At 26.1% G+C, this 25,729-nt stretch overlaps 1 protein-coding gene across 1 annotated transcript; it reads right to left on the bottom strand.

Moving 5' to 3' along the window:
* Nucleotides 1–583: 583 nt before the first annotated feature.
* On the bottom strand, nt 584–25,729 carry LOC132938130 (eukaryotic translation initiation factor 4 gamma 3-like). Its single transcript, XM_061004814.1, has 31 exons — nt 25,723–25,729; nt 24,857–25,000; nt 24,739–24,785; nt 21,376–21,438; nt 20,409–20,483; nt 17,405–17,459; nt 16,015–16,283; nt 15,764–15,865; nt 15,143–15,533; nt 11,735–11,874; nt 11,081–11,282; nt 10,852–11,012; nt 10,718–10,773; nt 10,467–10,668; nt 6,009–6,146; nt 5,437–5,640; nt 5,295–5,371; nt 5,078–5,222; nt 4,177–4,471; nt 3,744–3,838; nt 3,542–3,675; nt 3,412–3,479; nt 3,169–3,347; nt 2,898–3,082; nt 2,759–2,838; nt 2,542–2,690; nt 1,420–1,527; nt 1,266–1,355; nt 1,078–1,156; nt 846–1,007; nt 584–786 (listed from the first exon to the last, which is right to left on the bottom strand). The coding sequence occupies exons 1-31, from the start codon at nt 25,727–25,729 to the stop codon at nt 584–586; spliced, it is 4,305 nt and encodes a 1,434-aa protein (XP_060860797.1).

The raw sequence follows: 25,729 nt of genomic DNA, 5'->3' as shown, positions 1-25,729 counted from the left end.
CCTCAACAAAACCAATAGTGCTAATCTGAATTTAGAGTCATTAGCTTAGAGAGTACGAAGGTAAGGCATGTAGGAGACTTTACCCTGAGCCACTCTATACGGGTGATATCACATTAGTTAAAAAGTATTGGTAGTTAAATGGACTACTGACATGCAAAAAAGATGACATTCAACATGTAACCATATATATTGATTTTAAATTATTTTAGAGCACCCCCTTTTAATGGACAGTATACACAATTGGAATGAAATTTGATGATTATTTAAAACTTAAATTTAATAATAATAAAAACAAAATGATGAATTTTACAAATATGATGTATATTTTATTCAATAATAGTGCTATTATTTGTTTTTTTTAAACCCAATCATAAAATATAAATAAATTTAAATAAAACCCTTACCAAAAAAAAAACTGTCGGTACATCAATATTTGTACATTTATAAATGATTGAATTCCAACAGAATTTTTTATTTGTGTAAATTGTTTATAATATGGTAAGTATCTATTATAAAATAAAAAATTAAATAATTTGTGTCGATTGATGAATATTGAGTTAGTGCCATAAGTTAGTGCTGTTAACTACCCAGCTGTTTCATCTTCATCAGAATCATTTGCGACAAGTGAAAGGAAGAATGAATTTAAAACTTCAACAGCTATAGTTTTTGTTTCTAAGTCTTCATTGAATCCAGCTTTACATTTGTCTTCTTTTTTCCATACTTCAAAAGATTTTTTACTTATAATTCTATCCTGATAGAGCTTATGAAACAGTTTGGATATCATTCCTTATAGAAAAACAGTGATATTAATAATAAATCTAAAAATTAAATAGTCGGTAACTAACCTCCAGGATGTTCAAGTGCAGCAGACATAATTTGAATGCCATATAGACATTGTATTTCTCTTGCCTGGATTTCAGGTTCTGGAAGTGTTTCAAACCAAATATAGTAGGTCAACAATTTCACATGAACATTATCAAAGAAATCCTCATATGCATGATTCGAATCTATAAGTTAAAAATTAATATTTAATAATCGAGTAACTATTTTAACATAATTCCAGAAAAAATGACTTACTCAAACATACAATGACAATGGCTATAGTTAATGCTCGGACAAATTGAGGGCATTTTATTATTTCTGCATTGATATTTGTCTAAATTTAAAAAAATTAAATAATTTAATAACAGTGTTTATTATCAACATATGTAACACAAAATACAATGAATTAATATTTAGATTGGTTGGTTAATAATTTTACTTACACTTATCCAACTATGCAATATATTGTAACTATATATAGTCATCTTCAATTTATCATACATAGCAATAGACAAAAGGAATACTCCAATTCGCTAAAAATTAAATAAATTAAATACAATAGAACAAAATAAACTTATAACATTTTTAAAAACTTACATCATTTTCAAAATAATTATTGAATTGGTTGTCAGGCATAAATATGTTAAGAGGAACATATTCCGATGCCAGCCACTTATTGTAAATCCACAATATACCACCTAGCTGCTGAAATGACAAACATAGTAGTATTACAGATCAAACAACCAGGGCATCATAATATTTAAAAGTTTATTACAAATAATTAAGTTATTATGAAATAAATGATAAAATAATATGTAATATATGAATATATGAAATGTATGAGTAAATAATTAACTCCTGCCACTATGGGCTACTAATGAGTTAAATCTAAATTAAAATAACTAATGATTGCATTGGTGTTGCCTAACTATAGTGTTATTTATTCCATCAAAAATAATATCTGTCAAATTTAGTAAGAAAATATCTTAATACTAAGCTTATATATGTCATACTTCAGAATATACTGTACATGTTCTGTAAATAAAATGAAAAATTAAGTTTTTCTGATAAAGAATTGTTCAACAATGACAACAGTTTAAATAGGTTATGGGAAGAAAATGCACTACATAGTTTAATATTAATTGGGTACAGAATAAAATAATATACTCAAAGACAAAAGTCTCTAATAATGGTATAAATAATGTAATTCAAATTACCATAAATTAAAAACATGACATATATGATGTAATGCCAATGCAATAATTGATCAATCTATATTTTAATTTATATTTGACTCACGAGTGGTGCATGGTTGCAGAAGACAAGTAAATACTTAATTATGCTTACCTCTGCCAAACAAAATTCCACACAAGTTAGTCAAATCCAAAATAAATAACGAGCAATAAAGGATTGCATTAGCAATACCCATTTATAGAGTTTTTTAGATTCTGAGCCGAGTGATGAATGTATTTCATATATAATAGGTTAGGTTTGGTTGTAAATGATGATAAATACCAAAATCATTATTTTACATTTAAATATCAAATTTTGTCAGTTAAGTCTGTCAATAATCATAGAAAATTGTGCATAATATATTTATATTGTTAGTTTTTTACATCTCAACAAAGAAAATATGACAACAAAAAAATCACATAAAGAATACCTTTTCGATCTCAAAATCTAAAATAATGAATTATTTTAATAACTACTATCACTTACTTCTTTAATGGTCTGCTTTTCCTCGGAACTAAGAATTTTATTTAATACTTCTATAAAAAATTTACTAGAATTGTCTGGTCGTATTGATGTACAAGAATCTTTTAAATTTTTGAAATCAAAGGAAACATTCTGTGATAGTAATGAAGGAGCTATAAAAAAATATATTTGAATGAAGGATGTTTGAACACTTCAATTACTTGCATAAATTAAAAATTACCAATAATGGCAGCAATATAGGAGAAAAATTGAGGGTAATCCATCAAATAATCATTCCAATCTTTAAGGACAGCATCAATTCTTTAAATTAAAAAAATTCATATGAATTAGAATGTTATGTACTCTAAATAATTAATTACCCCTGAGTTATGGCCTCCACAGAAAGAATTTGTTTAGATAAAAGTGCAGCAAAAATGTTTCCGGCCACTGTTGTTAGGGTAATTGGATTACTATCTAAAGTTATAAGTGACATTAATTTCACAAACTCTACATGCCTTGTGCGGATCACCGAAGTTTCATCTTCCGATAATGAATAAATTATATCCTATATAAGTAAGCAAAATTAAAATGTTGATTATAATTCAAATTATACCTTATTATGTGATAAATATTTTTATCTTAAATACATACTTCTAAATTTTGCATTTCATCATATTCAAGAAGCATATTTTTGCATTTCATATAAATTTTATTAGGTATTTTTAAGTCTAGTGTCAGAACTGGTTCTTCAACAGTTTCTTTGGACTGTGAACTAGAATAATTAATTGAAGGATTGTGTTGAGCAAATTGAGGCAGCATACTCGTTACTCCTGACAAAATAAAATAAATAAACAACTACATTTAAAAAACAGGTCAGTTTACTAAATGTCATACCAGACATCATTCTTTGTCCTTCTTCAGTTTTTGATATAACTGGCTTCCGTGATGTGATTCTATTTGACCATAAAAATAAAGTCAGGCTTTCATAAAAATAACTATAAACTTAAAAAATAAATATATTTACATTATTTGTGGAGAATTTGATGATTTTTTATTATCATCAAGAACTGCATGTGCGTTACTTCTAGTAAATGGCATGTTATTAACCGTGGCAAATGACCATTTAGGTGGGCCTAAGGTCTTAACAGATATGTTTTCCTAAATAAATGTATTGTAATTAATATTTTAGTCGAGTAGTACCCTAAGTATTGAAAATAATTTATTACCTTAAAATCTTGTAGTTTAGATTGGTCAATAGTGTAATTTTGTTGCTTATACTTGGTATTATTTTGAACAGCATTCCACTCTTTCCAATTTTCCCCTAAAAGAATATTTAAATGTTACTATCATATTGTTCAACTACATAATACTTATAGTATACTATAATATACTTGGTATAGTATATTATAATATTTATTAATCCATAATGTAATTTGACATGTTAAAAGTTAATAAAAATTAATATTGTATGAATTTATTATGTGTTTTTATCACAATGAGTAATTATTCAATATTTAATAATATTTTCAGTAAAAAGATTAGACAAAATAAATCATTAAAAAACTCCTCCAAAAAAATACTATAAAATTACAATACTTTTTAAATGTATTAGTATATCTAATACTGATTTGCTTATTAATCGAAATTTTAGATACATACGGCGACTTTTGTTTTTACCACCCCTGAATTTGTCATTACCACGACGATGATCTCGTTTTTCGTGTCTATTATAAGCCGGTGATAAAGATTGTTGTACAATTGCTTCATTTTTGACATCATTTTCTATTTCGTTTATCATTTTTGGTTTATTATCAGTACGCCTAGGTGTCCATTCATCCCTACGCAAATCAATGACATCTTGTATCATGAATTTTATTCTAGATGGAATCTTGGATTTTGTGTCTCTGGATGCTAAACCTTTCAGTTTATTAAAAGTCTCATCTAAATTGTAAGACTGAAACAATAAAATATAATATATACCTAGTTAGTTAATCCTAGAAATAAGAACATTTTCTATGTAACTTGGTTATTTACAATAATTTAAATTTTTAATTATAATATTCTACATTCTCACTTTCAACTTGCTTAAAAATTAAAATAGCATGAAAACCAATATAAACAACAAAGATAAGGTTTTCACCTTCAAGTTTTATAATGGGTAAATTAATTCAAATATTAAAGCTAACTTAAAATTAGTCACCTGAATGTCATCTTTCTGTTAAATGTTATTAATACAAAACCAATGTGTGGTACTATCCCATGCTTCTACTATAAAAGTTTTTTTTCCAAATTACTATAAATGTATGTGATGAATTAGAATTTTAAAATTATTCTTTGTTGTCAAGCTTAGCCAAAATTTAACAATATTACATGATCTCAAATGTATAATCAGACTATAATAAATCAATATTATTAGACATTTACCTATTATGTTTACGCTTATTTTATATGATTATTGAAAAATTATGCTGATTAAATTTAAAAAAAATAAATGAAATATTATCAAGTTAAGATTATTATTCCTAATTAACTTAATAAAATAAATAAAGTTTAAATTTACTTGTTCTAATTCTTTTCCAACAGTCTTTAATAAATTACATAAACACTCGAGTGGTTCTTCAACATGTTTGGTGACTAAATTCATGATGCAATACAGCATAATATTTGGGGTAAGAATTTTTTGTTTAAATAATTCACCAATAAATCTAATAACATACAATGAAAAATATAGAAACTTGATATCTTCATTTACCGTATATTATTATATATATTTTTACCGGCAATTTCCTACAGAACGTTTACGTAACTTTTTTTCATTTTCTTCAAATTCAAGTTGAAGTTCTTTCTTCTTTTCCTAAAAAATTATAATCATAACAAATTAATGATTCTTTTAGAATACTTGGATGTCATAAAAATTACTGAATCTTTGCAAGAATTAATTTCAGTGCGCTTTTTAGCAGAGTTCATTTCTTGAGCCTTGTCTAATTCGAATAGGCTTTGGCATTTACTTATTATTAACTTCTTAAAAGATATCGTTTTACCATCTTTAGACTTAACATGTACCGATTGCATAGCCGAACATAAAGATGAATATAGAGGTACAAAATGTTGTTCTTCTATTGCCTGAAATTTAAAATATACAAAACTTATGTTCATTAATGTGAATAATTTTTCAAAACTAATGAAGGACAGAATAACAATATTACTAAACCAAAATAAACCAAAATATTCTTTTTGACTGCAATTTTGTAAGCATAATTAATACTTCAATTTAAAAACTATTTACCAATATAAAGATGATCAATCAAGATTACAAAAACGAATTCAATTAATAAATATTTAAAACAACTTTTATAATTGTATACAAAAAGCTAATTTATGAAATAAAATAAATTATCCATCAATTGGATATATTAGTTCTAAAACAATTGTTTCACATTTCCAATAAGATGGACGTATATATTTTTGATATTTTTTTTCATATAAATTACCTTTTTAAAAACTAAATCAATAGTTTTCTCCAGACGTTCAATTGTATCAATAGGTAATGCCTTAAAATGATCAGTTAATAAAGACATGTTATCAGGAGTTATTTTATTCAAAATTGATCGAACGCTTTTGTATACTTCCTGAAAAAAAAATTAATTTAAATAAAATAAATAACAATAATATTGAGTTATTTAAAAAAAAAATCCCAAAATCATTATTGTTGATAAATTGTGTGGAAAAAAAATGTAAAAAAAAATATAAAAATCATAATTTGTTATCAACTAAAACTATAAGTTTGTTACTAAAAAAACTATTTAGATGTTAAACTTTGATGTACGAATCTAAAATAAGAAAATTGGGAGAAATGTATGACTTGAAGTTAATGAATGTGCAAATAAATTTTATGATGTTTTAAGCAATTAAATAATAATTCCAACAATAATGACAAATCATAAAAAAACATCGTATAATCGAAAAATTAAACCTTGGATAACGACAACTCCAAAATTCCATTAGAACAAGATATAAGTTATTAATTGAAACACTATTTTTTTTAAAAAAATCAACAATGTATTTGTTTTATGTACGTGCTGCCCACATTTCCCCTTCTAACTGGACATGATTTCGGCCTTTGTCTATGCATATTTCCACGGCGTGTCGGTTGCAATTGCTAATTAAACAATGTGTGGTAACGCCGACCGACTCGTTGCGTACATCTATGCATTTATTTTATCTTCGTCGCCTGAGTATTAAAGTTCTTCTTTGATATCTGTACGTTGCTATATTTTGTTTATTTATTATATCGTTATATTAATATACCTAGTCCACTTTATGACTTATTTAATAAAGTTGTTTATATGCAGGGCTGTACATTTTATGCACTAAAAAACCTTAAAAAATGCATTAAAAATGTCAAAAAAATTCAATAAAATATGCATTTAAAATGCAAAAAATGCCAAAAATTATACTAAAAAATTCACTTAAAATGGTTTTTAATTTAATTTTTAAATTTATATTGATATTATAGGATATTTTACATTAGTACATAACATTTTACATGCATAAAAATGTGTTTATTTAATAAGAAAAAAAAAATATTGATTGCATGTGAATTTTGTATAATGCTATTCACCTAAAACATTTTTAAAATTTTTTTTTTTATGTATTTATTTTGTTAAATGTGTATTCATTTATACAACAAACTTAAATATATTTATTTGTGAGTACCTTATTCATCTTAAGTCTTTACTATTGCATTGAACAAAAAAAAATAAAAAATTAAGGTTTTTTAAACATGTTAACTGGCGGAATTTGATAAAAATACCAGGAAATGAACTAAAAAAGGAAAATATGACCTAAAAATGCAAAAAAATTACCTAAAAATAAAAACGTCAAAATATTCAAAATAAAAGTTTCATAAATGGATTTGTAGTTATATACCTAATTCAAATTATGTACTTATAACGCTACGTTTCACAATCACCAAAAAAAAGTGCACTTTTCTTTTTTTAGCCAAAATTCACAGTCCTATTTATGAGTATATTATTTCTATCAATTTTTTTTAAAAAAATAGGTTAATTACGTACAAAATTGTAATAAATGAATGAGTAATATCTCGAGAAAAACACTACGTGCACTTTTCTTTTTTTAGCCAAAATTCACAGTCCTATTTATGAGTATACTATTTCTATCAATTTTTTTTAAAAAAATAGGTTAATTACGTACAAAATTGTAATAAATGAATGAGTAATATCTCGAGAAAAACACTACGTGCAAAAAACCTCGCTAAGAAAAAAAAAACAAAAATGTATATATTTGATGGGGTGTGATAATTTAATTAAAATAAATTAACTTAGCTTGGTTGCTACTTATAGTATGTACTTAAATAGTGTTATGGTGATATTGTACAATTATAAAATGGGGGTGTACATTTTTATCAGTATTATATGTTAAGTTATAGTTGTACATACTAGTAGCCGACAAGCTCAGTTAATTTATTTGTATTAAATTATCACACTCAATCAAATACATACATTTTTGTTTTTTTTCTTAGCGAGGTTTTTTACACATAGTGTTTTTGTTGAGATACATTTAACAATTATTTTGTAAATGTAGTTGAAAAAATAGAAAAACCTAAAGAGTCTGATAGTATACCGAATAATGGAACCAATCATTTTACAAATAATAATAATAATAATAATTAAGATAATATTAACTTATTAAGTACAATCATTTCTCAGAATGTGAAGTAATGGCTATAATCAAAAAATTAATAAAGGGGCTTCACCAAGATTTAACGGTATTTCTTTAAATATATTAATACACATTTTGGAATATACCTTAAAACCAATTACTTATTTAGTGAATTTGAGCTTTAACAAAGGTATTTTCCCACAAGTGCATAAAAATGTATTAGTTATTCCATGCATAAAACAGGAGATCCAAGAGATATCTCAAATTATCAACCTATTTTCACTAATAGGCCAAATATCCAAAATAATAAAATAAAACTACTAAAAATTCAACCACAATGAATTATTATAAATACAAATGCCATAAACAATTTGCATTCAATAGAACATATTAGTAGTCAAAATGCAGTTTCGTACTTGACCAATTTAATTTATAATTCGCTTGATAAGATGTCTTTAATTATATTTAGATATTGCAAAAGTATTTGACTCTGTTTCACATGTGATTTTATTAAATAAATTTAAAAAAATAAGTCATGAATAAGTTTTGATCTAGGTTTAAATCATATTATATTTTAAGCAATAGATCACAAGCAGTAAAAATTAACGAAAATATTTGTTAATTCTCAAAAAGTAAGAAACGGTATACTGCAAGGGACTATTTTAGGTCCTATTCTTTTAATGAAGGTAAATGACTTACTGGAATTAGACATAAATGGAAATATATGAGATTTTGTAGCTGACATTTTTGTTCTTTGAGGGTCATAATTGAATTGAAGTAGAAACAAGAGCAAATTTAAGGCTATCGATAGTTAATAAACTGTACATAATAAATAGCTTATCTTTAAATAACAGTAAATCCATGTTTATTTCATTTTCCTTAAGAGGACGCTACATAAATAATTGTTGTCTCTGTCTTACAAGTGCGGAACATACCAAATTTACGCTCAGCAGATCACGTTTAGCTTCATTTGTTTAAAAATTAGAGTGAATCGACCTATTATGAAACTTGATGATAAGAAAATTAACTGTGTTTGAATGATGGTTTTTTTACAATAATTCAGTTTTTAAGAGAGTTATGATCAATTTGATTTACACTTTATTATATACGCATAACTTGCTAAAAAATATAACTATCGTAAAAATCCCACATACAAACACAGATTATGTTCTTATCTATAATTTTCATTAAAGTTTGATTCCCTCTAATTTTTTAATTTACGAAGCTAAACGTGATCTGCTAAGCGTGAATTTTTCATGTCCTTGTAAGATGGAGACAACAAATTGCTGTATACAGTCCTCTTAAGTAATATAAATTCACCTAGAGAAATTATTTAGAAGTCACACTTAAATAAATGTTTACAAGGAAATAATATTAGATAAATATAATTAAATAATAGATTATTGTAATGTAAATTGCACTAAAATAAAAAGGTTACATTATACTAAATATTTAGGAACAATTTTTGATGAACATCTTAAATGAGTACCTCACATTGACACTTTAATAATCTGTATTATAAAATGTTCTTATGTATTTAAGGAACTTTTAAATATTTTAGACAGGTATTAAAATAATGAGAATAATATACCTAACTAGAGTGCAATCTATATTAACTTATGTCTTAATTATGTGAGGATTTGCATACAAAAATGCCATGGAACCAATACATGTAGTTCAGAGAATTCTAGTTAGAATTATGCTAAAAGATTATTATGATAACAACTTAAGCAAAGATGATTTATTTAAAATTCCAGGGTGTACACTCTAGATTAATTATATGATAAAATGATGATCATAGAAATACATAAAATAAATCAACTTCTAAAACCCAAATATGAAAAAACAAGAAGCACTACTGAAGGTAATAATTCAAGATTTAAAATTGTAATAAAACAATTGTATTTGCAGTTATTTTGCTAACAGTCCCATTAGTTAATGCTATTAACTATTAAAAAAAGCATTCTGTGAATGATTAATATTGGTTTTTAAGTTTTGTTTATATATAAAGTAGCTTCTCGTCAATAAGTTACAATATTATAAGTTGTGAACTCCCTACACCCACCACAATAGCTTCGCTTGAAGGAAGTAGGTATCGAAAAATTTTTATAACATTATATAAATTATTCAGCTGTAAAATTAAATTAATGTTACATAGCTAAAAATATATTATGTAATATTATTGTTTTTGATTTCAAATAAATAATAATAAAATATACATTGTTGAGTAAATTCTTTAAAATGTTAAATTTAATTCTAACACCTACATCATTTTTTTGTTCCTCTTCATTTTTCGTTTTTACTACTTCAGGCTTGGTGACTTTTTTAGCAGCTGTTGGAACCCAAGCATTTTCAGTCTGATTTAATTTAACTTCTTCTTTAACACAAATAGACATATGAAAACTGTTAGGTTTTGATGTTTTACTGGCTGTTCTTCTTTGATAACTAATGCGCTTGACACCTGGTTGCTAAAATTCATAATATTATATACAAAATTTTTAAATTGCTTTTTAAAATAATTATCAATTCTAAAAAAATAGAATAAAATCTAGTTGCATCACCACTAAGGTACCTCTAAAAAAAATTTAAATTATAAAATGCAATAAATAAGTTTAAAATATTAAAATCACGAATATTCATTTAAAAACTTACACCTAATGAATCAAACTGTGGTACACTAGATAATTTTGTTAGTTTACTCCAGTTTCTTAATACATTAGGCTTCTTTTGACAGACGGCTTCACTACCAAGTTGTATTAAAAATAATTTAGAATACACCTTATTTCCAGTTGGGTTTGTAACACTCCATTGTCCTATATAAATATATAATTAAACCTTTGTACTTGTGTAAACATGATAAGAAAACAAATAATAATCTAACCTTCGGTATACGGTAAATTGTCTAAATAACTAGGCAACTTTAAAGCTGCATCTTTAACAAGGGGTTCGTGTTGAATCCCGTTGTTTTGTGTTTCTTTCGGTTGTTGTACTTCCGGTTTTGAAATAATATGCTTTTCTTCTTCAGTTTTAGAATAATGAATATTATTCTCATTCTCCTTGGTTTTTTGTTGTTTTAAAATATCCTATAATATATAATTATATTTTATATTTAATATAATATATGAGTAAAGATTATAAAGCTTTCAGCTTTGTATAGGGTTAATTTACATTAATATTATGGGTGTTGAAAATATGGTACTAGACTATATTCTACCAGCCACAGGCTGTAAAATATATATCTCATCATAATGTATATTATATTAAAAATATATTTTACATATTAAATATTAAATTTCAATAGATATAGTGGAGTATAGAATTCCAATAATTAAGTTAAATAATAATTTTATAGTTAATTATTTACAATATCAAGTATTATATTACATTTTTAATTCTAGAAAAAGTATGAATACTAAATAGTTAATTTAACGATCATGCCATTTTATATACAGTTTTCTACTAGGCTAGGCGATTAACTTTTTACAACTCCAGACCAGCAACACAGATATTATTGCACAATTCTTATTTCACTCACATTAGTTTTTGATTCAATACCATGCTCAATAGTATTAGTTTCAATTGTATTATCTGCTTTCATTCCATCATTGGCATATAATTTAACCAAATTCTTATGTTGATTATTTTTGTTCTTGATATTAATTTTATTAGGTTTAACTATAAAATATAATAAAAATCAATTATATTAAGCTAATAGATTTTTTTTCAAAAAGGTAATATGATGATAAGAATTTAAATAAACCATAGCAGATGTTTTGCTCACAAGTCGTACATGCTGCCAGAATAGTCTGAAATAGCCCAATGATATAAATACTAAAAAGAGGTGAGAAGGTATACATTTATATGTTACTGAAGCATGTGTCATCATGCCTCTACAACTATAATATAATCATCAAAGCTATGAAATTAAAATATATAGCTTAAGATCAAAAATACACCATACATAATATAGCTTTCCAAATATTACAATATTGTTTATTTAAATAAATATAAGAATGGTATGAACTAATTGAAATATTTTATTTTTAAATTTAAGACAATTGAGAACCACTGGGTGATTTCTTTGAAATAGCTTTTCTGGTATTGTTATTGTTGTATTCTACTATTAGTAATAAACAACACAAATTTGTACGGTGTTAAAGACGTATATTGGAATCTATTGTGAGACCGTAACGTCGACTGGCGTGTATATGTCGGTCGGCGTCGTACGCGGCGGACAGTCCCCACCGCGTATATTATTATATAATATATTATAATTATTCTATTGCAGACGGTGCTGTATCGATATACGATATACAACAGTTATATTATGTGACTATACTCTTTACGAATAATCTATAATATTCTATATTATAATTTAACGGGATGAGTCTGAGTCAGTTCGGATTTGTGGTTGCCATTTAAATAATAAATTATAATACGAAAAATATTTATTTTTTCCACAAATTACGAATAACCTTGTAGGAATGTACAAAAACATCTAACCACTTTGAACATATTACTTACACATACACTTTACACATATTACAAACCACATTTTATAATATTTCATTTTTATGAAGACAGCTTAACAGTGTAGGTCTTAGTGTCCTATGGAATGTAGCGCAAAGAAATCAATGATTTGTGTCAATTTATTAGATATTGTATACAATTATACAACAATTATATGTGAGATATTTACGAGGCCGTGGTGGGGGTCAGGGGTATTGGACTGTGGGGGAGTCCTGAGAAAAAAAACAAATATATGTGACTGCAGCATAGTTATAGAAATTATACATTAATAGTAATGTTATTCTGACAACGGTTTCCATGTTGTGGTAAATATAAAATGCGAGATTTAGGCAATATGTATAAGGTACCTGTGATAATTAATATACCTTATTGTGATAAAAACATGATTTTGCTCAGAATAACTGATTATTGGTGGATTAGAGTGTATAGCAATAATTGTAAAGGTATAATAAAATATAACAATCTTATACATTTATAAGATTTTATGTAAACATTTTGATTTTTCTAATAGTCTCATTTTACCTTCAATAGCTTCAAGAGTAATGGGTGCACCAGTGAACACAAGTTTATTGTATTTTTGTCAATATTAAGTAAGTAAACAATAATTTGCTTTTATTATATTTCAGCAAACTTTGTTAAGACAATTTTTGAAAAATCCAATGATACAAATGTTCAGCGATTTGACCATCACAAACCTTCAGTTTCCGTTATTTCTCCAAATAAACGATCAATTTCACCGAATATAGATAATAATGTCATACGTGTAAAACTGTCAAAATAATCTGACAATAACAAAACAAAAAATGAACGACATTTTAACAATTTTGATATTAGATTTTATTTTAACCGCTCGTTAAAAGATGTAGAGATAGAAGAAGTTCTTACAAAAATTTGGAAGCTATAACCTACTTTGGAATTCTCTATTACTGTGATTTTTAGTGGTGAAGATAAACAATCCAAACGTTCAAAACATTTTATTATGTAGTGTGAAATATATTATGTAATATTCCATACGACTATACGAGTATATATTTAATTAAACTCCCTTAAAAAACTGTATAGGGTCATAGGTGCCTAACTGTTACAAGCTATTATAGTTTATACTAACTATGCATAATCTGTAGACACCCCTCCAAACAATTTTTAAAATACACCACTAAATTACGCAATATCATTTTCGTTTGACGTATTGGTATTATGTAAATTGTAGTTACCAGCTCACATTGAGGTCTGACTGTAATACCACTATACATTAATAAATATATAATCTGTTACGATGCACTCAATTCTAATTCCTCAAAAGTTGAAATCAAGGTCAAATTAAGATTAAACTATTAAAAAACAGGAGAAAATATTGGCAATTTTGAAAGCACGATATTAATAAATGTAATACCCTGTTCACTGAAATGTTTAAAAGTTTAAAATATGAGCTTGCAAAAAATAACAAATATTTGATAGCATAAGAGATAATTTCTTCAATTAATAATAAATAATCAAGTACTAATATGGGACAAAATCAAAGTCTTTTTCAGCAAATTTTCAAACTATTAGGGGGGTATGCTCACTTGTTATTTTGGTTAACAATCATTTTCTTATCATTTTTAAAAAAAATGTACGTGCACTGTATTCTCGACTTTTGATTTTGCCCCACACCTCCCGATTCTAAATCTACGAATGACTTCAGCAATCAAACCATCAACAAATATCTTTCAAATTGAGTAATAAGTTCTCTAAAAATGGAATTGGTATCATACGTAACCAATATTCGAAAGAAATCCATCACATTTCATTTTCAAATGAATTTCTGATGACATTTTCGCAATGATACATCAAAAACATGTAAAACCACCTTAATTCTAAAATAAATATAGATGAAGCTAAGATACATACATTCTCAAAGGTCTAAAATTGATTTATATGCTGAAATTTAGGCTAAATGCAAATATATTTATAGACATTTTAGCAATTTTAGCATGTTTAATTTTAAAAGTAGTGGAACCTCCATGTCATTTTCTACCCAAACAAGTAAGACATAATAATAAATAATAATAATATTAGACCTAATTGTATTGTGATAAAGTTGAAAAATATTAAATGATTAAAATAAGTTGGAAGCTGTAAATATAACACGAAAGAACAATCTTCTAATCCTGGAAAGCAATGAAAAATGAGTGTTATCACTCGCAGGCCAATTTTCATGGAACTTTTCTACTTTACCAGACACTCCCCTTTTTTTTGTTCATTTTTTGAGGGAACCAAAAATGTTGGTTGAATTATAAATTCACGTTTAAAATTAGTTTCAAAGTTATAGCTATTTGAAGTTTTAAAGTAAATAAGTTGTCATTTCTTACGCGCCTACTAGCTCTAATCGATAGATATATTTAGTTTTAACAAAAAAATATTAAACTATTACCTGATTTAACAGATTCTTTATCTGTATTATTTTTTAAAATAATAGGTTCATCTGAAATATTGGTGACATCAGCATTTGGCATATGTACTTCAAGAGGTGTAGTAGAACTTGGTAATGTATTTGTTAGTGTCGTTTTTATTTCGCTCTCAGTAGTATCTTCAGTGTTAATAGTTAAGCCACCAATATCAATATTAATTGAATCATTTATTGCAACAGGCACTTCTTCAATATTAGTAGAAACAACACTTATTTCTTTAACTTCTCTAATAATTTCTTCAGAAAACTGAGTGACAACTTCTGTGGCTTTTGATGGGATTATAGTGCGTTCAATTGCCAATTTTTCGACTTGTGATTGGAATTTTTTTTGAACTTGTTCTACTCCTTCATTATTCTGAAATACATATTATTTAAAATGTTATTATGTACCAAATTAAACATTGAAATTGATTCGTGGCAATAATTATGTAGTTGGATTAGAAAAAAAAAATGTGAAATGTAACTGAAATTATAATAAATAATCATGGGACGAATATAACATCAAACCATGAACCAAAAGGGAAAAAAATAATAACACCCAGGAAACTCATAATTGTTCATAATATAAATTAAAAAGAAGATTACCGGATTATTTATAGATAATTTAGTGTTATCTTTTTTGATGGCACTTTGTACTTGACTTTGGAATTGGATTTGAACTTTCATCTTTTCCAACTCATCAACCTTCTAATAATAAACCATGTATACACATTTAATAAAATAATACATTTTTATATAACTAGGTACTAGAAATATACAATTGTAGAAGTGTATTTTAATAAAATTTATATAATTTATAAATTTAAAATTATAATGAATATGAATAGTCAGCTTACTGGTGGTCCTTGTAATGAATTATTTAAGTCAACTTCATGGCCTGTTTGAGGATCAATTATTTTAATAAGAACTTTTTTCCGTACAGGTCTAGAAGAAGCTTCAATGGTTTTCATTGGAATAATTGATGGATGTTGTGACTTTTGTTGAAAAGCTTGTGTACTAGGGGCCATATCCATTGGTATGGACTGCATAATGAGAGATTTTCCATAAAAATTTCGAGCATTACCCATATCAGTTATTGGTGATGTAAGTTGGGAATAAAACATACCTGAAAGTTGAGACATCAAATAAGACTATAGAAATTGAAAATTCAACAGTATCGCAATTACAATTGGTAAAAGCATAAAGAAGTTAATAATTGTAATACTAACAAAAAAAATATTGATAACATTTAATACAAGTACTTAAGACAGTACTTTTAAAATCCGAGTGAAACTATGAATATATTGGTTTTATAATGTTAGGCTAGGTTAATATAATATCCTTAGAAATAGAGGCAGCATGACAGCTCTAATTACTAATAGGTAATAATTATATTAATAATATATCCTTGTAAATATAGGATGACAGACAGTCTCCACTCAGAATTGTGTTTTATTATATGCAATGCTTCAAATTCAATACATTCATTACAATGACTTTTTCAACGACAAGGTACATTAGAAACCTATTATACAGAATACTGCAGTTTGAATGTTAAGTTTTTTTAATTAAATTTTATACTTTTGACAAAATACAATACATATCATATGCAACTAGTAATGTAAAATTTCAGAAATTTAATATTCATGAAATTACTAAGGAGAAATTTTTAAATGGAGATTTCTGAAATTAAATTAAATTTTTTAATAGAGCTTACTTTTATACTTAAGACGTGTAAAAAATAGAAATATTCATTGAATTTTGAAGTATATTTCATAGCATTAAAATTATACTGTATACATTTAATTTATTTAAGCTTTTTGTTTTTAAACATAATTAATAAGTACAAAGGTAATTATAATATTTAATATTTGTGCCGTAGTAAACCATACGCAGTATTGTTTTTTACAACAAATTTAATGTAAAAAAAACAAATAATACTATTTGTTTCTTGTAAATTTCCTACTTATATCACTGATGCAACTAATAAAAAAAATATTAAAATATTTGATTAAAAATAAAATGTATGTAACATTAAGTTATTCACAAATAAAACATTATATTTTTGTAGTTATAATTCCCAAAAAACTGCACAATTAGAAAGTTATAATTAGCAAGAAATTAATTTTGGCTGGACATAGAATTAAGTTTAATAAATGAAAAAAACTATTTTAATAAAAACAAGTAATAATATTATCAAAATGAGAAATTTTGTAATTAGAAATAGAATAACTAGATTGTAACTACCTCGTTGATTGGTAGGATAGTTTACATATGGCATTAATACAGCTGCCTGTGAAGCCTAAAAGAAAATAATATAATGTTTCATTAGTAAAACAAACATTTGATAAAATATAATTAAATCAATAATTTAAATAAAAGGTGCAGACAAAATTAAGTTTATTGAATTTTTTCGACGTATTACACTCTCAATGGGGATTAAGACTTATCACAAAGGACGTGCTCTATTAAAAGTAGTCAATACTATCAATGCTGAAGTAATTTCCAAGAAAACCAACTTACTGGCCAACTGACCCGAATAAGATACCTGACTTATTAGACTTTTTCGTCGTCAAAAATATTTCCTCTATTTACATTAAAGCTGAGGGACTATTAGAACTATCGTTCGACCATATTCCTGTGTTACTTTCACTAAGCTCAAACGTAATAATGAAAGAACAACAAATCTTTCTCACCAACAAAATAACAGATTGGGATCTCTTTAGAAGTACCCTCGAAGAAAGCATCACGCTTTCAGTGAAGTTAAAAAAATAATCAGACATTGAATTGGTAGGTAGTGAAAAAATTAACTAATGGCATTGCTGAAGCAGCGAAAGCGATAGTACCAATATCACTGATGATTTTATTCATCGCAGGATATTATGATCACTTATCAGTTTAAAATTAGAGAACTTGTTTAACAAAAATGTAAGGCGAGAAGAATGTGGCACAGAACTCGACATCCAATAAAACAAATTGAAATTCTACGTGACAAAATCAATGAAATGAAGAACGAAACATTCAAATTGTATCTGAGTGGATTATTTAATAATGCAAATTTTGCAACGGATGATACTGATTACTCATTGTGGAAAGCTAAAAGATGCATCAAAAGACCTTGTACTCACGTACCACCTATTCTCAAAATAGACGGGCACGCAGTGAGCAAGATAGAGCTGAAGTATACACCCAACACCTTGAGAGTATATTTTATCCAAATAATATTGCTTTCAAACTTGATATGATACAATTTCAACCACTCCACGAAACAAGTGACAAAATACGGTTTTTCACACTTCTAGAAGTTGCTTATGAAATTGACAACATCAACTCAAAAAAGGCACCTGGTTTTGACAAGATCAGCTCACGCATACTTAAAGAGTTATCAAAGAAGGCGGTAATTCTTTTAACACATATATACAACAACATACTACGACTGGAATGTTTCTCTAAGCAATGGAAAAAGGCGCAAGTGATCATGTTTGCTGTGTTTGCTGATGAATGATGATACGGCAATTTTAGCAACAAGCAGTGATTAACAGACTGCGACTGAAAACATACAAACCACAATCAAACACATCTCTAACTAGAGAAGGAGATGGAAAATCAAGATCAATAGTGATAAATCGGTGCACGTAAACTACACATTATGTGAAACTGGTAATCTCCAAGTGTTGCTGGATCATATGACAATCCCACAAAAAGATTCAGCTAAATACTTGAGTATGCACCTTGATTGGAAGCACCACGTCCAATAGAAAAAAATGCAAATATTAGAAAAAATGAGCAAGCTGTACTAGCTAGCTGGAAGACACTCCACACTAGACCTGACAATCAAATGACTTCTATATATAACTTTTATCAAATCGATTTGGACTTATGGCATACAACTGTGGGGTTGTGCCAGAAAATCCAACATCGAAGTCATTCAACGCTGTCAGAAAATTGCCCTTTGTACCATTGTTGCAGTATACCGGTTCGACAGGAATTAAATCATCCGTCGAGATTCGAATAATTAACATCCATCCAGGACAAAATTAAGAAGCTTGCCAACAAGCATGTGAACAAACTTGAGTTGCATCACAATGCAACTGCTAAACAACTTCTTAACAACTCACAAGACATTAGGCGCCTCAAACACCTAAAGCCATACAATTTAGTTTAAGTGACTTAGGCTAAGGAAAGGATCTACCTCATTGGAGATACAACCCCAAACATGTTTATGTATAACATATATTTAAGTAATTATTATTATTTTATTATTACTAATAAATGAAATGTACTTACCCACAATGTATTGTATTTATAAAGACCTTTGTTCGCTTAAATAAAGATGCCATAGGCAGTTAAAAAAAAAATTTAAACAAAGGAAATTGCAAGACTGGGCAGTTAATGATACTTTTAACTCAATTAAGTTAAGTTAATTTTTTTTTTCAGTTTAATTAAAAATTAAGTTAATAGAAATTTTTAATACATCAATTAAGTTTAAAATTATGTTGACAAATAACTACACAATTAAACAATTTATACCTAGCACCTACAAATTACATTAAAACAATTTTTAAATTATTGATGAACAAAAAATGTTCTTAATTTATGAATGAGGATAGGAACTAGTTCCTTTATTTAAGCCATGAACGAGAAACGATTTAGTTCCTTTTTAACAAGATGAACGTGAACTAATTTATTTTTTAAAGGAACTTTTCAAACACTGTACAATAGGTATATTAGTTTTTATTTTTAAATATAAATACGAAGTTATTTGTAAAAAGATAGGTATATCTTATTTTTTTTTCTGATAATTTTCTCTATATTTTATGAACTTATAATAATTATTATAAAACGAAAACCTGTAGTTAACAAAATAATTTTCTGGATGATACAAAAATTTAAAATCAACTAAATTGGGGGGAAAAAAATATGAGTTGTTTTAAAGGTAATGTAGAGGCAATTGAGTTAAATTAAAGTTAAGTTAATAAAAACAATGAACAAACAAGTTAAGTTAATAGGTTAAAATTAACTTAACTTTTAACATAACTTCTAACTTATTAACTCGTTAATGCCCAGCCTTGGAAAATTTTAAGGTTCTTGTATTTAAAATTGAAAACTTTTATTGAATACATATATAAACAATAAGCAAACAGATTGTATTTATTAATAATATTAGCCGATTTTAATGAAATATATAATAAAAATAATATTATGTGCCAAATAATTCAATTTTATACGATTTATACTGGGAAATAAATACCGGCTGTGGAGTAAATGGGTAATAAGCCATATGATTAGTGGTTCCTTGATAAGCCACATCGTTAGGCAAATGCACCTATAAAAATAATGTCTCAACATTAATAACATTTTCGTTCAACCAAATGTTGAGTCATCATAATATTATTAAGTTAATAATTCTAATTTATGTTTTGCTGAACATAAATCTGAACAAAAAAACAATTTTATACAACTTAAGTTATGATTATGATTATTATTATTTTTGATTAACATGGATTATTATCGATTCACGTTAATCAATATTTAATAGGGATTAATATTGTATATTATTTAATTCCAATAAGAAGATAAGTAAAAATTTAGTTCAAAACACAACTACAGAAATAATACTTTTTTAAATTTATGTTAGTATATTATATAATAAACTATCAGTATTAATAAAGCAAAAGTTAAGTAAAATCATTTAAAACATTAATATCTATAAAGCTAGGGAATAACATTAATTATAATAAAATATTAAACATTAAATTCAACACAAAATCTTGATGTTATTATTATCATAAATTCATTACCATATTTGTTTAAAAAATATTGAATTTAATTTGTGCTTGAAAAAAAAAATAAAAAATGTCTATTAGTACCACAAAATACTTATGCCTCTTAACTTAAATTTGAGACTTGCAATCAAATTTAACACTGTAAATAATTAAAGTGGATTTATTATTTTCTGATGAATGTAATAAGATATTTTAGTTTATGTAATGGATATTATAAATTATAAAACATTTTTAGTACATATTTAGTAAAACCGACTTTATCATAAGGTAATAAAAATTAAATGACATAACATATCATAGAAAACAGAAGGGGTTTATCGAATTGTGCAACATAAAGACTGTGTAAGCCTAAACATTTCAGTAAATAGAAGACAAATTTAAGATTATAAATAAACATTTTTTATCAAATTAGTAATTTGCACTGAAAATTACCTGATACTGGAAGGGTCCATTTGGTATATGATGTGGTGCATTTGGTCTTATATGGTGGGGTACCTGAACACAAAGATCAAGCATTAATATACATAACAAAAATTAGTTTAGAAAAAGTTAGACACTATAATACATATTATACACTAAGAACTTTTGGGTACTCGTGTAGTATGCTATCAACCGTTACCTTGCTGGCGTACTATGATACCTACTGTAAAATGTTAAATGACAAAAAACTTTACGGTTGTTTATCGAATTTTACTATATTATTGCTGACGATCACCAAGTATTTTAATACATTATAAATTCTTATATTGTATTTACGTCATCTCAGAAAAATTCAAATTAATTGTCGTGTTGTGTTTTAAGAGGACGCCACACCGGCATGTGTTGTTTCTGTCTTACAAATGTAAAACATTGCACAAACTGTTTTGCGTGAGGCTGTATTCCAATCTAAACAACCAAATGTTCATACTATAAAAAGTAGAATATTTACTGCGCAATGTCTGTTTGGTTTAGTTCTGTTATTGAAAATAAAATGACGGTGCACAGTAAATCTTCTTCTTTTTATAGTGCGAAAATTTAGTTGCTTAACTTGGACTACAGCTTGAGTGTTTCCTACCCATGCAAAACAGTTTTTGCAATGTTTTACATGTGTAGGATGGAGACAATACATGCGGGTGTAGCATCCTCTTAATGGACCGCCACCATTCCTATTTTAGTTTATGGTTTATCAAATCTGTAGCTTAATACAGCGAGCTGGAAGGGCACAACACAGACTAAAATATCATATCTTAAAGTAAGTTATCGTGGGTCTTGGTGGATATTTACAAGTTATCCTGATGACAAGTTAGCTATTTTAGTATTATATCACCATTATAATATGTTGTTTATCAAGTCACAGGTACTTTCTAGTAATACAATTATATAAAAATATAACATAAATAATACTACACATGTCAGGTAGATAGGTAAGTAATAGTTTACGATAGGTTAGGCTACATGCGTACATTTTTTTGTTAGGTAGCATTATTCGGCAGGTAACACAAGTACCATTGTTTGTATTAACTTCAACAAAAATAGTATTCAGATCACATAGCGAGGTCATATAATTACTATGAATGACATTGTATCAATACATTCTTTAGTGGGTTTATTTTTTTAATTAGATACTAACAACAAAATAGATAAAAGAAAATAAACAAAGAGAAGTTTTATTTTTTTTTAGATTTACATTATTCACAGTCCCATAATGTTTACTCACTCCTCGCTTTGTCAAATGTAGCCAGGATCTTACTCATTAAGCACTAACCTTATATTTTGTTACTGTGTTAACAATCTTGTTATTATTTTACTTGATATCATGTAAGAATATTTTAAAGTTATTATGTAATATTATCTGCCTATATGTATATTAGTTAATTGTTCAGTTATATAAAAGTATAATAGTATAATAATCTAGTACTATTACTAATAGATTTAAATAGATGGTTACTAATTAAAGAAATAAAAGTAAAAAAATCAGTCAAGTTGATGTCGATCTGCTGTACAGTAGTAATTTAAGTTTATATTAAAACAGACAAATGTATAAAACAATTTCATAAACATTTAAAACTAAGTAAGTTAACAATTCAAACAAAAACGTTCAATTGTTTTAAAAATAAAATAAGATTTAATCAGATTCATTATCATCAGTATGACAATGACACTTTATCGAATCATATTATATATTTAATTAAAATTATTATTCCTTCTACTTTGATATTAAAATAAAATATTTACATAAAAACAAAGCAAATATTTATCACTTTGGCAGTGGTACAATCAACATTATACTGTTTAAATGGTAGTAATTAGTATTATATTATATTTTTTTCTATTTATATACCTAATTTATAATAATTAGAAATATAAGTTATTTATTGTTTATAAATTATAAACTATTTTAATACTACAATGTATTTAGTAAACTGTATCTACAAAATGTATTTTTAAAGTACAGATGTCATCAAAAGTTAAGCAGTAATTATTATTATTAAATTATATTTTTTCTGTTTATACAATAATTAAAATTATGTAAATATATTTGTTACTGTTATAATATTACAATTTATTGAAAGGCCAGATATTATTATAATATTATATTTTTTTTTCGGTTCATATACTTAATTTATAATAATTAAAACTACCTATATGTTATTTGTTATTTATAACTATTATAATATTACAATGTATTTACTGTTTACTATATTATCTAAATAATTTATTTGGAAAGTACAGGTGTCTCTTAAACTTATAAAGTCACTGAATTTTTTCATCAACAACGATTTATTATTTATTCACATAAGATTTTTTTTTCTATTTCCTATTTTAATTTTTAGTATTACTATAGAAAAAAATAACAGCTAAACATATTTCTATAATTAGTTGCAATGAAACGGCTTGAATAGCGCTTCAGTAGATAGTAGTCATGGATTACCTTGAGGGATATCCCATATTCACCGTTATGTTAATTGAACAATAAATAAAAAATACTCTTCTGCTACTTTTCGTCAATAAAATTTAAATATATTTTTAATTAAAAAAATTGTATTATTCCATGAACTTTAATATTTAAATAACTAAATGTTATATATCAAAATCTCTATTCGTTAATGATCAAGAGACATGTCCATGTTTTTTTTGAACATACACCATTTATTTTGATTCAGTTGAACCGGTTTTAGATTCTGAGCGTAGAATTGAATTTATTGATTTTACTACCATGTGTTATATTTGTGTCTGTCACCACCTTTTTGAGCAGTAAAACTCTTTAATATTTAACTTCAATATCTTTATGTGCCTATGTATTTATTGTTTACTGTACCCTATGACATTTTCAAAATACTTAGATTAATTTCAAGGGATTTATGCTACAAACCTATTACAAAAAATCATCGCATCATCACAAAACTAATACATTTATAACTCCCCTTAGAATCTAAAACTGGATTTACACACAGACACAGTACCATTCATGTTTAATTTAGTATAGTATTAAAGCAAACAACACATAGTTGGTTCTACTGAAGACAAATCTTATTTATTGTAAATTTGTAAGACAAAGTATGCGGGTGTAACTTCCTCATAAGTAACATATATTTGATTATATAAATAAGTATACACTATACACAACACACATGTATAACTTTTTTAAGATATTAATTTCCTTTTTGCAATTTAATATTGTTATTAACTACCAACACATAACTGTATAGACATTATTTAAGATTAAAATGAACAATTTTAGTTTATAGAAACTACTAATTTACTAATACAATTATTATATAAGTACTATATATTTGGTTATATAAAGATACTTACAGCTTGCTGTCTTTGAGAAATATTTGTAGGCTCCATTTGAATTTGACCTAAAATAATTATTAAATTTAAATTTAAATATCCTATTTTTGATTGTTTAAACATATTATATTTTACTTACTGTGGGCCATATTAGTCATATGATTATTTTTCATATCACTAATGTTACGTGTGCTTAGATTTACATAATGTCTTGGATTATGTGGATCACTAATTCTATATCCCGAATTTTGGACTACGACCGCCTTGGGAAACTGATTAGGGTCTGAAAAAAAATATATGAAATTAAAGATTTATTGATAATGATATTATAGCAATTTTTATTTTATGTTCAAATTGTATTCATAGAAAAAAGATATTTGAAAATTAAATTACATAATTAATCAGAAGTTACCAAAATTTAACAAAAACAATTATCATAGACAAAATATTAATACAATTTAACTATTATAGTCATATTTATTTTTTTATTTTTTTCATTATACAGGCCGGGTCCAAAGTAATATGAAGTATAAAAAGATATTTACAATTAATAATAAGTAATAATATAATAATAACTAAATGTAGTACAATTTATGTAATGATAGTAAATTAAAATAGTTAAAAGCAAATATAAATAAAATGCAACAAGAAAACTTGGCTCAAATATTAAATTGGAAAAGAGGGGTCATTATTGTCGATGCACATGAGCCGAATGATTGGAAAGTTGAGATAGCAGTTTGAGGATGAGAAAGGAATATGGAATGGAACAAATGAGCGTGTATGGCAGTAGACTGAAAGAAATACGAGATAGTAGTTCTGGCCAGTTAATTCTAGAGGAAAGGAGATTAGATAGGAAGGTTAAATTTGCCGAGTGACGATGATCGGCTAGACTTTCTAAAGAGAAAAATTGTTGATATTTTATAATAATAAAATGCACCACATTAATATTTTGTCTAATTAAATAGATAAATTGTTGTACAGCATATTAAATAAATATAATCGTACCATTCAT

The sequence above is a fragment of the Metopolophium dirhodum genome, chromosome 1 (genome assembly GCF_019925205.1).
Source record: "Metopolophium dirhodum isolate CAU chromosome 1, ASM1992520v1, whole genome shotgun sequence".
Classification (NCBI taxonomy): domain Eukaryota; kingdom Metazoa; phylum Arthropoda; class Insecta; order Hemiptera; family Aphididae; genus Metopolophium; species Metopolophium dirhodum.
Note: the sequence above shows the minus strand (reverse complement) of the source record. Positions and strands in the feature narration are given on the sequence as shown.